This window comes from Panthera onca, chromosome X (assembly GCF_046562875.1).
Source record: "Panthera onca isolate mPanOnc1 chromosome X, mPanOnc1 haplotype 2, whole genome shotgun sequence".
Taxonomy (NCBI): Eukaryota; Metazoa; Chordata; class Mammalia; order Carnivora; family Felidae; genus Panthera; species Panthera onca.
The window spans coordinates 83,082,417-83,093,470 of NC_138357.1; the positions used below are offsets into that span (position 1 = coordinate 83,082,417).

Genomic DNA, 11,054 nt, shown 5'->3' on the forward strand with positions numbered 1-11,054 from the left:
AGCCACTGGCGAGGACGAATGGGCCTCTGACGTCACGGAGAGGGCGGGGCCTGGACACTTGGCGCGGAGGGAGTAGGGTTGGCGCTGTGGGAGGGAACGCCAGAGCGAGGCTGTGGGGAGAGCTGGTCGTGTGAGGTGCAGTGGCTCCGCTTCAGGTGTGACAGGCAGCGGCGGTTTGGCCGAGAGCGAAGGGGCGAGTGCGATCCCCTAAGCTGTGAGCGCGGTCGCCATGGACCGCCAGGATGAGGGGCCTCCGGCCAAGGCCCGCCGCCTGAGCAGCTCCGAGCCCGCTCAGCACGACCAGCTGCCACCGCCTCCGCCGCCTCCGCCTCCCCCGCCACTCCTGCCTCCCCCGCCGCTCCTGCGACTGCCCCTGCCTCCACCCGAGCAGCGCCCGAGGCTCCAGGAGGAAACCGAGGCGGCACAGGTGCTGGCTGACATGAGGGGGGTGGGGCTGGGCCCCGCTCTGCCTCCGCCGCCGCCCTATGTCATTCTGGAGGAGGGGGGGATCCGCGCGTACTTCACCCTGGGTTCTGGGGGTCCCGGCTGGGAGCCTGAGATGGAGTCAGGGTATGGGGAGGCGTCCCCTCCCACGGAGAGCCTAGAAACATACTCTCCTTCGGAGGCTTCTGGGGGAAGTGTGGAGATTGACTTTCAGGTTGTGGAGCCCAGCGGTTTTGCTGAAGAGAATGTCCTAGAAACCTGTAGCGCAGGGCACTGGGCGTACCAGAGGTTAACCGGTCCAGGGGGGAAGGAAGAGGCTATCATCCTAGTGGAAGATGACGATGAGGATGAAAAGGAAAGCGTGAGGAAGCGGAGGAGGAGGAGGAAGAGGAAGCAGAGGAAGGTGAAGAAGGAAAGCAAGAAGAACGCCGAGAAGATAGAATGCATTCTGCAGGCACTGGAAAACATTCAACTGGACCTGGAGGCGGTGAACATCAAGGCAGGCAAGGCCTTCCTCCGTCTGAAGCGCAAGTTCATCCAGATGCGAAGACCCTTCCTGGAGCGCAGGGACCTCATCATCCAGCATATCCCAGGCTTCTGGGTCAAAGCAGTATCCTTGTCATCTAAATTCATGGGCCAGGAGCTCATGATAAAAAAGGGGGGGGGGAAGGGGGAGGAACAGAAAGGGTGAATTTGTGTGTGGGTGGATCCCTATTGGAAAAACGCCTAGGTTTGGTGGAGGAGGAATGGAAGGAGAGGGGCAAAACATCAGAGAAGCTGGACTACAGATGATGAAGGGGGGAGAGAGGCACACAGCATAAAAACTGGACCACAGATGGGAAAGAGAAAAGGGGAGGAGCATAATAAAAATCAATAGTGAAATGGGGAGGATGGTAGAGGGGCACACAGAAAAATTGGACCAGAGATGGTGAAAGGAGGAGGGGAGGGACACACAGAAGATAAAGTGGCTCAGAGATGGTGAAGAGGGAGAGGAAAGGCACACAGCAGAGAAATTGCCCAGAAAGGATGCCTAAGTCACAGGTGGCTCTTCAAGTGTAGGTCTCTGCTGAGATACTAGGGAGACCCCAATCCTTGCTAGAGAGAAGGGGGCTAGAAAGGAGCTGGAACCCTTAAAAGATCAGAAGAAGGAGTACCTAGAAGTGGAGATCAAGGAGTTAAGTGAAGCAAAGAAGAGTAAGAAGAATCTTCTTCACTATTGGTGAAAATCTTATCTCTGGGGTACATATATACAACATGTTAGGAACACATGGGTTTAACTTCATAATGGAATTACATGGATAGAGACCCTTGACACTCATACAAAGTATCACATGATCCCAGGCTGTCAGCACTCTGGCACACAGTATTATGTGGCCGCAGGTCCTCAGCATGCAGACATGTAGCATCATGTGACTTACTGGTTTTCAGCATCCAGACACATTATCACATGGATACAAACCTTCAGACTCAGATACCCAATATCATGTGGACACAGACCTGTAACACTCAAATAAGCAACATCATGACTACAAGCCCTCAACAACCAGATATAACATCACTTGGGCCTGGGGCTTCAGCCCCCAGACACACAATGTCTTGTGAATACAAATTCACAGCACCGAAGGATACAACATCACACAGACATAGGACCCTTAGCACCCAGACACACAGCAAATATGGACCATGGCAAGGCAACCTAATAACAGATGTTTGACATTGCGTAAACATAGGTTCTCACCACATAGTATCATAGGAAGAAAACTATGGGTCATGTCCCATGACCCACTTGCTCCCCACACATCACATGAACACAGAAGGAATTCTGCTCCAGCTTCTCTTTTGCTCTGCCCTGCCTGGCCTTCCCTCCCTCCTTCTCTCATTGAACAGTCACTCCTTGACCTAAACTGCTCCCTCCATCAGTTCCTCAACCACCCCAAAATTTCAATCTTGATCAACCGACGTGATGAAGACATTTTCCGCTACTTGACCAATCTGCAGGTCAGACCAAAGACATGTTTTTTACTAGGATCGGGCAAGGAATCTGGTCCTTGGAGGTGAGGGGGTTTGGGTGGGAAGGGCCTTGGTGTGGTGGGGATTTCAACATTACCTCTAACCTGAGCAGGTACAGGATCTCAGACATATCTCCATGGGCTACAAGATGAAGCTGTATTTCCAGACAAACCCCTATTTCACAAACATGGTGATTGTCAAGGAGTTCCAGCGCAGCCGCTCTGGTAAGAGGCAGTCCTAGGGAAAACCGTCACTCCCCACTGCCATCTGTCTTTGTCCAGTGCCCTCTCTACAGCCTCCTTTCCTCTCAGGCCGGCTGGTGTCTCACTCAACTCCAATCCGCTGGCACCGGGGCCAGGAGCCCCAGGCCCGCAGGCACAGGAACCAGGACACCAGCCACAGCTTCTTCAGCTGGTTCTCAAACCACAGCCTCCCAGAGGCTGACAGGATTGCTGAGGTGGGGCCCCTTCTGGCATTACCAGAGAAAGCCTTGCTAGGCTTGCTTCTGGATGCTTGGGGAATTGGGAGTAGGCTCTGGGGCTTATACTCATAACTCTGTTCCCCTTTCCCCCTCATTTCTTTCAACAGATTATCAAAAATGACCTGTGGGTCAACCCTCTGCGCTACTACATGATGGGAGAAGGAGGCTACAGGGCAAACAGAAAGAAGCAAGAAAAGGAAGAAAGGTGATGGGGGGGGGAATTGGTGGCTGAGAGGTGGTTTGTTAGGGACAAAGATTAGGCAAGTCTTACCCAGAATTTATAGGGCCAAAGCGACCTTTGAGAGAATTCAGTATGTTTTACAAGTGGAGAATGATACGCATAAGTGGGGTGTGATTGGCCTGAGGTCGTGCAGGCAGGAGCAGAAATGGGACTCTCCCCACCCTAACCTCATCCCTTGAATTTCTTGTATCCTACTGCCTCCTCAGTTACTTAGCACCTTTTAGTGTCTGCCCTGCCTCCCACCAATCCTATACTCAACTCCAGGCTTCCCCACAGTAAAAACAGGGACAAGTGTGAGGTGGTGATTATGGAAGACTCTGACGACTATCACATAATGGAAGACATTATCAGCGAGACTTCAGACAGTGATGACATCACCGACAATGAGACCATTCATGACATCAAGATCTCTGACTTCATGGAGACCACCGACTGCTTTGAGACCACTGACAATGAGATAACCGACATTAGTGAGAGCCTCTGTGACAGTGAGAGCCCTGACCACAATGAGAGCCCTGACAATGAGACCACTGACAACAATGAGAGCCCCGATGACCACGAGACCACTGATAATAATGAGAGCTCTGATGACAACGAGACCACTGACAACAACGAAAGTGCCGATGACAACAGTGAGAACCCTGACGACGAGAACCCTGACGACAACAGTGAGAACCCTGAAGACAACACTGATGACAACGAAGAGAACCCTGATGACAATGAAGAAAATACTGATGACAACAATAAGAATCCTGATGGTGATGAGAACCCTAATAGTGCCGAGAATCCCAAAGGTGGCAACCATGGCAGCAGCAGTGATAACCAGGACAGCAGTGACAGTGACAATGAAGGAGACAATGAGGGCAGTGATGATGAAGATAATGATGGCAATGAAGGTGACAATGAAGGCAGCGATGATGATGGCAATGAAGGTGACAATGAAGGCAGTGATGATGACGACAGAGACATCGAAGATTACAGGAATGATAGTGATGACCCTGACAAGGATCAGGATAACAGCAACAACCAGGATGACTATGAGGCCGAAGTGGAGAACATCTCTGAAGAAGGATCCTCAGTGGAGGAAGAAGAAGATGAGGGCAGTGAGGAAGGTGAGCCTAGAGCCCCCCTCTTTTCTCTTTCTCTTCCCAGAAAAAAGCTGGCCAGGGTCAGGATATCAAGGCATGAGTACAGTCTGTTCTTGTGGAGAAAAGAAAAAAGCATTTTATGCAACTTTTTAAACAAAGCAAGGCCAGGGAACCTTTAACCTAACAATTGTAAGAGAACCAAAGAAGCAAATTTCAGTTCTAAGCTGGTGGGTAGATAAGTTCTAAGCTGGTGGGTAGACAAATAAGGAATGAAGAGATAGAAGGTGGATAGAAAATTGAGAAGGACAAGTTCACACACAGAAAGAGGGAAACTGGCAAACATATTACGATTCAGCACACTCTGTACCCAGCCCTGGCCTTCAGGGAACTCCCAGGCTTGTTTGTCTTCTGAGGATCCTTCACCAGCCCTGAAAGCTGTTTCTCACAAAAGGGTCCAGTAGTCAGGTATGTTGGGGACAATACTGCATACATTAATATTTGCAGGTAGAGTGACAGGTACATTAGCCCCTTAAAGGCTCTGAAAAGTCCTGCTGTTAGAAACCTATTTAAACATTGTGGAACCCAGCATTTCCCAAACTTCTTAACCGCAGAAGCCACTGTTTACTGCTCACCAAAACATGTATTTTAGGAAATGCTGAGAAAGGTTTGCACATGAGGGGTTGAGGGAGAAGGCAGTATTTACGGTGACTCCCAGGTTTGGTCTGGCCTGGATGACTGGCAAACGGAGGTGCCATTTCTTAGGATTGGGAACGACATGGTGGCAGGATTGATGAAATGCAGAGGGGAACATGGAGTTGGAAAGGCCTGTTGGACATAAGGTATAGGTAGCCCAGGCAGGTGGTTGCTTATGTGTCTGGGAAGTCAGAAGTTATAAATAAAAGGGGGTAACAAGCCAGAACAGACTCCTAGCCCTGATTCTGGCCAGTTAACATTAATGAAGTGTTTAGCATGTGCCAGGCACTATTGTAAGTGATTTACTTACTAACTCATTTAATCCTCACAGCAGCTCTTATGAGCTAGGTACTGTTATCACCGTTTTATAGATTAGGAAACTGAGGCTCTGAGAGGGTAGAATTAGGAAGAGAACTGGGCATGGAGGGGATTGTGGGCAGTGTCCAGGTCAGGTATAATGAGGACTGGATTTGGCACTGAATAGGTCATCTGTGACCTTGCCAAGAGTAGTTTCAGTGGATTGGTGTGAGCAGAGCCACATCAGTGGGGTAGGAGGAGGGAATGAGCAAGGGGCAAGGCAATAGAATCAAACCTTGGCTAAGAAGGGGATGGCAGAGGACAGGCAAGGGAGATGTTTGAGCCTGGCTGTGGGCAGGCAGACCTTGGAGAGGCAGGCCCCTGGGGGAGGTAGAAGGAGCTGGAAGACCAACCACTCCTGGGGGTTTTGGCCATGGGGTCTCTGGCAAATTTCCATTGAGGGCAGGGGCAAGGAAAGAGGCATTGAATGTAGATTCAATCTAGACATATATTCAGTTAGAATAGGGAAACTGAGGGAGTTGCCACTGGATGGCATCTTCTTTCAGAGAAGGGGAGGAAGAGCTATCTGCCCAGCCCTAGGGTGGGAGTGGGGGTAGGGAATTGGACTAAAGAAGACAGAGTGTGGCCTGTTTGGATCAGACTGGGGAAAAGAAGAGGGGGAGCTGCCTGGGAAGAACAGAAGGTTTATTCAGCCAAGGTTAGAGCTCATAAGACACATACATTGACACATTACATGGGGAGAAAAAGCTACTTTCAGACATAGTATCAATTTTGATAAGCCAGAGGCAGGGCTCCCACCCCTCCTTCCCTCTGGGCTTGCTTGAGATAACACACACACACACACACACACACACACACACACACACACACGCTTTTTCCAAGCAGAGGCGCTTGGGGAGTGGTTCCAGGCCCCCAAAGCCCTGGCTATAGGCTCTGTTCACTGTTAAGTGCTATCCTCCTGCTTCCAAAACTGAGAAGATAAATTTCTATTGTTTAAACAAAAAAGAGTGACATCTACCTGCTCATCTAACCACCCTCTTTTTTCCCCTCCTTGCCTCTCTTCCCCTGTACAGACAGTGAGCAAGAAGGTGAGGAGAGTGATGATGAGGAAGTAAGCGAGGAGGAGGAGGAAGAGGAGGAAGAAGGCATCGAAGATGACTTCGAAGGAGGGGAAGACTCTGAAGACTCCGACATGGAGGAGGTGCTTCAGGTCCAAAATGTTTGGGCCAACCCGGCGAAGAGGGGCAAAACTGGATAAACATTTTACCCTTGCAGGGGTTGCCTCTCTGTATCCCTCTCCCCCTGCCCCATTTGCCCTCCCCCTCAGCTAGGGCCGTGCGGCCCCATATTGCACTTCTGGGGGGTGACCGACTTCGTACACGGGTTTAAAGTTTATTTTTATGGTTTAGTAATTGCAGAGTTCTTATTTTGGGGGGGGGGGAGGGAAGGGGGTATTTCCCCCTTCCTTTTGGCCCTCCTCCCCTGCAAGCTTCTGTGTGCTGCTAAACGTATTTATTGTGATGCCTTGGTCAGGGCCCCTCTATCCTCCTCCTCGTGCTGTGTGGAGTGGACACCCTTGATCCCGAAGCGGGGAGGGCCGCTGTGGCCTTGGGGGGGCTCTATTGCCACCCTGTTCTCCCAAGCCTCTCTTTGCCTCCGTCCCTCGCCCCCTCCCCACGCTGTGCCTGCTAGCTCGCCTTGGTGTCTATGCAAGGCCGCTTGTCATTGCGGTATTCCTGTTCCCCTCCCCCCCAGAAGCCCCTCCTTGTTCCTTGTGAACCTTGGTAATCCTAATAAAACTCTGAGCAAATTCAAAGTGCAACTTCCAGTCTTTTGTCCTGCTTGGCGAGCCATCCCCAGGAGCCAGTCTCCATTCCCACAGGCCCTCAAAACGCCATCCATTTCTCCGCACTGGCCTGCAAGATGGTGGTGGCGGTGGGAGGGGGGGGGTGTTTGGTTTTCTGGGGGCGAGCTCTGCAGGACCGCAGAGGTGTTGCGTCAGCCAATGCGGACCATCTTGGCCAATGGCAGGGTGAGGCTGAAAAAGCCCCACCCCCCTCCCCCCCCCCCCCCATCGGAGGCTGCAGTGGACCAGCCAGGTAGCAAATAACTTCCCACGCCGTCCGGTGTCACGCAGGCGCAAAGAAACGCCTTGCGCCCTGGAATATCCGTTTGTTAGTGATTCATCTTTTTATTTATCATGCGTCAAACCTTTCCTCAGGCCTAGTGTGAGCTGGGCGTGGGGAGCCACTGGAATCCATTTTTTTCTCATTGGCATGTAGTTTTAAAAAAATAATCTGTCGAGACATTACATCCTAATAATGCAGGGATGCTCTCTCATTTTAGGGAGAGGGAGCAGGGTCCCTGGATCTGGGCCTGGAAGAGAAGGCAAGAAAAGATGGCTCGAGCCCAAGAGTGCATAGGGATAAGGGGAAAGCAAAGGGAGATTACTATGTAGCTGTGTGATTGAGGGGGGAAGTGTCGGGAGTTGGGCGTCTGAAAGGCAGACTATCTGGGAGACTTTGGAAAGGCTGAGTTTCAGATTTTGGATAACGATAACTTTATTAAAACGGACACCGTAAATACCTCCAGATTCTTTGTGCCTCATAATAATAACTTATACAAATATCCAGGTTGGTCTTTGGCAATATACCTCCCGAATTTTCCATGCAATGCCCATGTTTTAATGAATAGAAGGCTTCGGATACAGATTTGAGTTTTAGCGGATGCCCTCTGCTGGCTGCCAGGAGAATGGATTGGAAGGAGGGAGAGCAGTGAGGAAGTTAATGCTATTTTTCAGGTGAGAGTGGCGTAATGGGCAGAAATGGGAGGATTTTTAAATAAATTTTTTATTTTAGAAGTTTTAGAGTTCGGGGCACCTGGCTGGTTCAGTCAGTAGAGCATGCAACTCTTGATCTCAGGGTTGTGAGTTCGAGCCCCACGTTTAGTGTAGAGATTACTTAGAAAAATAGAATCTTAAAACAGTTTTAGATTTATAGAATTATTACAAAGATAATACAGAGAGTACCCATATACCCCGCATCCAGTTTCTCCCATTGTTAACATCTTACATTAGTCTGGTACGTCTGTCATAATTAATGAACCAATACCAATACATTAAAGTCAACACTTTATTCAGATTTCCTTAGTTGTTTTAAATATTTATTTTTGAGAGACAGAGCATGAGCAGGGGAGGAGCAGAGAGAGAGAGAGAGAGAATCTGAAGCAGGCTCCAGGCTCTGAACTGTTAGCACGGAGCCTGATGTGGGTCTTGAACCCATAAATTGAGATCATGACCTGAGCTGAAGTCAGACAACCAACTGAGCCACCCAGGTGCCCCAGATTTCCTTAGTTTTTAATTAAGTTTTCTGTTACAGGATGCCATCCAAAAAACATATTACATTTATTTTTAATGTCTCCCTAGACTCCTCTTGGCTGTGACTGTTTCTCAGACTTTACTTGTTTTTGATGACCTGAAGTCATCAACATTTGAGGAATACTGGTCAGGTATTTTGTAGAATGTCCCTCAATTGGGATTTTGTCTGATGTTTTTTCTCATGATTAGATTGGGGTTATGGGTTTGGGGAAGGAAGACCACAGAAGGAAAATGACAGCCTCATCATATCAAGGGTATATGTTATCAATATGTCTTACATTGTTGATGTTAATTCTGATCGCCTGGCTGAGGTATGTCAGGTTTTTCCACTGTAAAGCTACTCGTCCCCTCCCCCCAGCCCCCTTTCTGTACCCTACATACTTTTTGGAAGGAAGCCACTAAGTGTAGTTTATGCTTAGGGAGTAGGGAGTTAAGCTCCATCTCCTTGAGGGGGAAATATCTACATAAATTAATTGAAATTCTTTGACACGAAAGACCTATCTATTCTATGAGAGCTTTTAAGATGATGGAATCAATGGACTTTGGATATGGGAAAAGAGGGGACTGAGAGGAGTCAGGGATGACTGCCAGGTTGTTGTGGGACCTTGGGCAAGGCCCCTTCCCTCCCTTGTCCCATCTCTGTGAAATAGTTGGAACACCAGATCTTAGACATACTCCATGATTCTGATAAATGTTTTGGGGAGAGCATGAAGGCTTTGTTGGCTCTGGTTCTGACTTGGGACTGCACTGTCAGAGGTGGGTAGAGGAGACTCTGGCCCAGAAAGGGTAACATCTTGCCTCAGGGCCAGAGCTGAGAGTGCAGGATCCCAAGTCAAAGGCATCTTGTGCAGAGGAAAAAGATACCACTGTGTAGTATCAGGGGCCAGTCCCAATTATCAGGTGGTGAATTAGGGGAGAAACATCAGGGGCAAAGGGCCTGGAGTAGGCCAGGAAGAGGCCAGTCTGAGAGACAGACAGCCTGGCCTGGGTATCCTTCCCTCAGTGTGCTCTGCCTCACAATGTGATTCCATCACCCTCACTAGAGGGTCTTTTTCCTTTCTGCAAACTTAGATCAAGCATGCTGGGACATCAACACTTGGAGAAACAATCTGCCCAGGATCCCAAGATGGAGACCAGCCCTGAAGCAGACCTCTGAAGCCTGGCCCTCATCATGCTCTTCCCTGATTCCTTTCTGCTCTCCTAATCAAATCCCCAGCCCCTCATCCTGGCATCCTGGCTCCTCTTCACCCACACTGTCATAGAAGGCCTCTCGCTTCAAGGACACTGTTAGAAGCCAATTCTGGGATTCTAATATAGTTGGCTAGGGTTCTCATGTTTTGGGTTAAGACATGGAAGGAGAGGATGTTCTTTGCCTAGAGTGACATCTTTTCCATGTCCTCACTCCTCAGTATGGTGTGGATTCAGGTCCTGCCCCGTTTGGGCCTCCAAAAGGGAGGGCTGTTCTTGAAGGTCTTTAAGGTCACATCCAACTCCAAAATATAGTCTTTGCTGAAGACCAGAGAAGACAGGAGCCATTTTCTGGGAGCCTAAACAGAAACCAGGAGGAGGACCAGATGGAAGATGAGGAGTCATGGACCCAGTGTGCCCCAGGGCCTGTTCCCATGCTAAAGCTATTTGTCTTTGTATCCTTCATAGCTTACCCCACTCCTCTGCAGCAGAAGGCCCTGTTCCTGGGGGTGAGGTTCCCAGGATCTCCTGGGACCAGACCTTTAAAGTTCCACCCACTTCTGTGAACAAAAGCAGATGGACAGGGACAAAAGTAGACTCAGGAATATCCCTCCTTCTCAGGTGACCAAGAGTGCCAGCACTGGTTCCCTTGGTTGGTGGTATGGAGGATGGTTGGGGATGAATCTTATTCAGTTAGTAAACATTGATTGAATACCTACTGTGTGTCTAATACTAAACTTAGTGATAGGGATAAAATAAGGAAACATGATAAACTAAGTCTTCCTGAATCCCAGAGTTCAAGACAAGTTTGTGCCATGGACCTGTTTGGTGATCTGGTGAAGGCTATGGACCTTTTCTTTTCTTTAAAAAAATTTTTTTTAATGTTTATTTATTTTTGAGAGAGACAGAGTGCAAGCAGGGAAGAGGCAGAGAGAGAGGGAGACACAGAATCTGAAGCAGGCTCCAGCCTCTGAGCTGTCAGCACAGAGCCCAACGCGGGGCTCAAACTCACGAACCACGAGATCATGACCTGAGCTGAAGTTGGATGCCCAACTGACTGAGCCACCCAGGTGCCCCAGGCCTTTTCTAAAGCAAAACAAAAGAAAACAAAACAGCATCTTTTAGATGCATAAAATTAGATACCTAGACTTACAAAAGAAACTGATTATATTGAACTGTAGTTATTAAAATATGGAAAAGGCAAATATGTGCTAT

The 11,054-nt window shown here is 49.2% G+C and overlaps 1 protein-coding gene across 1 annotated transcript; it reads left to right on the plus strand.

Annotated features, from left to right (window-relative positions):
- Positions 1 to 89: 89 nt before the first annotated feature.
- On the plus strand, positions 90 to 7,090 carry TSPYL2 (TSPY like 2). The gene is made up of 7 exons (XM_081793464.1): positions 90 to 1,054; positions 2,365 to 2,442; positions 2,567 to 2,678; positions 2,766 to 2,911; positions 3,043 to 3,140; positions 3,453 to 4,288; positions 6,349 to 7,090. Exons 1-7 carry the CDS (start codon positions 230 to 232, stop codon positions 6,531 to 6,533), a joined length of 2,280 nt encoding a protein of 759 aa, XP_081649590.1. The 5' UTR covers positions 90 to 229; the 3' UTR covers positions 6,534 to 7,090.
- The last annotated feature ends 3,964 nt before the right edge of the window (positions 7,091 to 11,054 follow it).

Excerpts from the sequence above, each read along its gene's own strand:
- TSPYL2 (XM_081793464.1), top strand. The coding sequence starts at position 230 with ATGGACCGCCAGGATGAGGGGCCTCCGGCCAAGGCCCGCCGCCTGAGC. Across the intron at positions 2,443-2,566 it reads GCTACTTGACCAATCTGCAG|GTACAGGATCTCAGACATAT; the intron begins GTCAGACCAAAG and ends TAACCTGAGCAG. Across the intron at positions 2,679-2,765 it reads GTTCCAGCGCAGCCGCTCTG|GCCGGCTGGTGTCTCACTCA; the intron begins GTAAGAGGCAGT and ends CTTTCCTCTCAG.